At 36.8% G+C, this 2,416-nt stretch overlaps 1 protein-coding gene across 1 annotated transcript in view; it reads right to left on the bottom strand.

Moving 5' to 3' along the window:
* The window catches only part of cd44b (CD44 molecule (Indian blood group) b), a 12,983-nt gene that overhangs the window by 4,778 nt on the left and 5,789 nt on the right, over positions 1-2,416 (bottom strand). The window contains exons 2-4 of the mRNA XM_035665626.1: positions 1,034-1,199; positions 357-499; positions 181-240 (exon numbers count right to left, since the gene is read on the bottom strand). Of these exons, the coding sequence (XP_035521519.1) occupies positions 181-240; positions 357-499; positions 1,034-1,199 (369 nt within the window). The remainder of the gene's footprint in view (positions 1-180; positions 241-356; positions 500-1,033; positions 1,200-2,416) is intronic.

Genomic DNA, 2,416 nt, shown 5'->3' with positions numbered 1-2,416 from the left:
GTTTGGGCTTTACAGGGTTAAGTGGGTCTGATGGAAACAGATTGTAGTGTTGTTATTGCCTAATTTTTAAACTTTGGTTCCAGTTAACTGTATATTAGTGTTTAAACTTTCATTTATGGTGACAAATGTGAACTACATGTATTATAGTTACATGAGGGTGAATGGGCACATTGTACTAACCTGTTGTATCTGAGTCCTCATTCCTTTGAAAGGCAGCGGAACAGTTCTTCTCCGGCCCAACTAGGGGGCACAGAAAGTAGACGTTACCAAAATGGAGAAGCAAACTGACATTTAAGTAAGTTGAGTATGAGCTTTGGACTACACTGAAAGTACTTATTTCCCCTGGATGTAGCTACCTGTTTCATCATAGCAGTAGGCATCATAGAGATCGTTAGCATCTACACGAGGATTAATGATGAACCCAGTCATGTTTTTTGCACAGTTTTCATGTTGACTGTGTCTGAGGATGGCAATGCTCATATTGCTGGTCCAGCCGTTCCTAAATGGACGCAACAATATTATTATTAGGACATATTTTGACACAACTTGCAGCACATCTTGAGACATTTGTTGATACAGAATCCAGCCTGTCTCTAAGCAGCAAGGTCTAAACACATTACATCACTCTGCTCAGAGAAGAGAGAAATGCAATTGAGGAGTAGAAGGTGGTTTTAGTTGTTTAAACTGTTTCTACCACATGACAGTATCTGTGTTGAAAAACCGGAAGACCTTCTTCTTCATTTCTGGTTTACATCTCTTGATGACGTGCATTGAAGAAGTGCATTTAAAGCTGAAGTTCGGTTGATTGCATTGTAGTTTCATTCTGACTGGGAGAAAACATTTCCATAGAACTGAACTGAATGTTTAAATGTGTAAAAAGGCCCAACTCATGGCAAGATTTTGAGAATTTGTTAAATATATACATGTTTTATATGTCATAGCATTAAAATGTTTTTTTAGAAAGTGTAATACAAAAAGTCTTGTACACAACAATTAAAACAAATAATTATTCAACAAAAGCTTGTGGTTTCACCTGCATGTTTGCATGCTATTATTATAGGCCTCATGGACTTCTTCTTGACTTGCCAAGGTGCTCTGCAGCTGCTGACACACCTTTTGAGCCATGTCGAGGTTCAGAGAGTGCCGTTTTGCTCCCTCAACCAGAAATACCCCAGCATAGCTGCAGCTGCGAGAATTCACTGTAGGGAAAGAAGGCAAAAAATACAGGTTCAGAGTCTTAAAGGATTCATCACCAGTTAGAAACAGTCTGCATGTTGTGTTTTTTTTACCATAGCACATGGAATAGTATGTCCAAATTACTTCTAGCCAATAACAGGGAACCACAGTGCAGCCAAAGGGCTGAAGTAAAGGAAAATCATATTTCTGATTTTTTTTAGATTTTAGAGGACTAATACTATGGAAGCAATGCCATATTTTTCATTCTATGTCTTATGTCATGTATGTCTTCAAAACTCAAGACCATACTTACAACAAGCAGATAGTGAGACAATAGTGATACTATACAGTAAGGACCCAGATCATTAGGGTTACATAATGGGATATTATTATTATTTTGTATTTATTTATATATGATACACAGTGGAATCAATATGAGAGAAACAACACACCAGCTGAGGATTCATTCAATAGTGTTGAAAGAGGAGATCTTTTAATGTTTTTTGGATCTACAGTATTTTGTCTTTTTCCTGCAGGAAACAGCTATTCAGTCAATTCATAGTTTCTGGTCTATAGGATACTGTTAAGGTTCATATGAATTCTCTCACAACCATAAAATATACAAAGATTAAAATCTTGATATACACGTGTTGTGTTTTACGTCAGTGTGAGTCATGAGTTGAGTTTGTTGAGTTGAGTCGTCTGGGAGAGAAACACAGTAAAATCACGAGACAGGCAGCATACTTGTTTACTGTGTTCAGCCCCCAGGCCTAGTTAAGTTTAAAAAAAAAGTGTACAAACCAGTGTATACATATTAGGAAAAAGATTGATAGACAAACATAACACCGTGCTGTGTGCTTTACATAGTAAATAAATACTTAACCAAAGAACAAGAGTTTTACATTTTTCACCACACTGACCTGTCTCTCAAAATTAGTGTTACTGTTTAATTAGCTCTTTATTAAGTATGCCTTACTAGAAGGTGGTTCCCAAACTTTCACTGTAATCAGTATTCAGAAAAGAATTCAATAGTCAATATTAACTCGAGACTACAAGAGGATCCCAAAAATGTATGGGCTTTGGGTGGTAATCATCAAAATCTGCTCAGTGTAATAATAAAATCACTTCAGATCAGTGAAAGTTTGTTCAGTAAAATCTGGCCACTGGTGTGTCCCCTGTGTTATTCTCAACCTATTTGCTTAGGTTTGCTTGATTAGAGGAGAAACCTCAGGGAAATGAC

Source organism: Morone saxatilis, unplaced genomic scaffold (assembly GCF_004916995.1).
Source record: "Morone saxatilis isolate NCDOM2014 unplaced genomic scaffold, NCSU_SB_2.0 Contig2, whole genome shotgun sequence".
NCBI lineage: Eukaryota > Metazoa > Chordata > Actinopteri > Moronidae > Morone > Morone saxatilis.
This window is presented reverse-complemented; position numbering and strand designations above follow the sequence as displayed.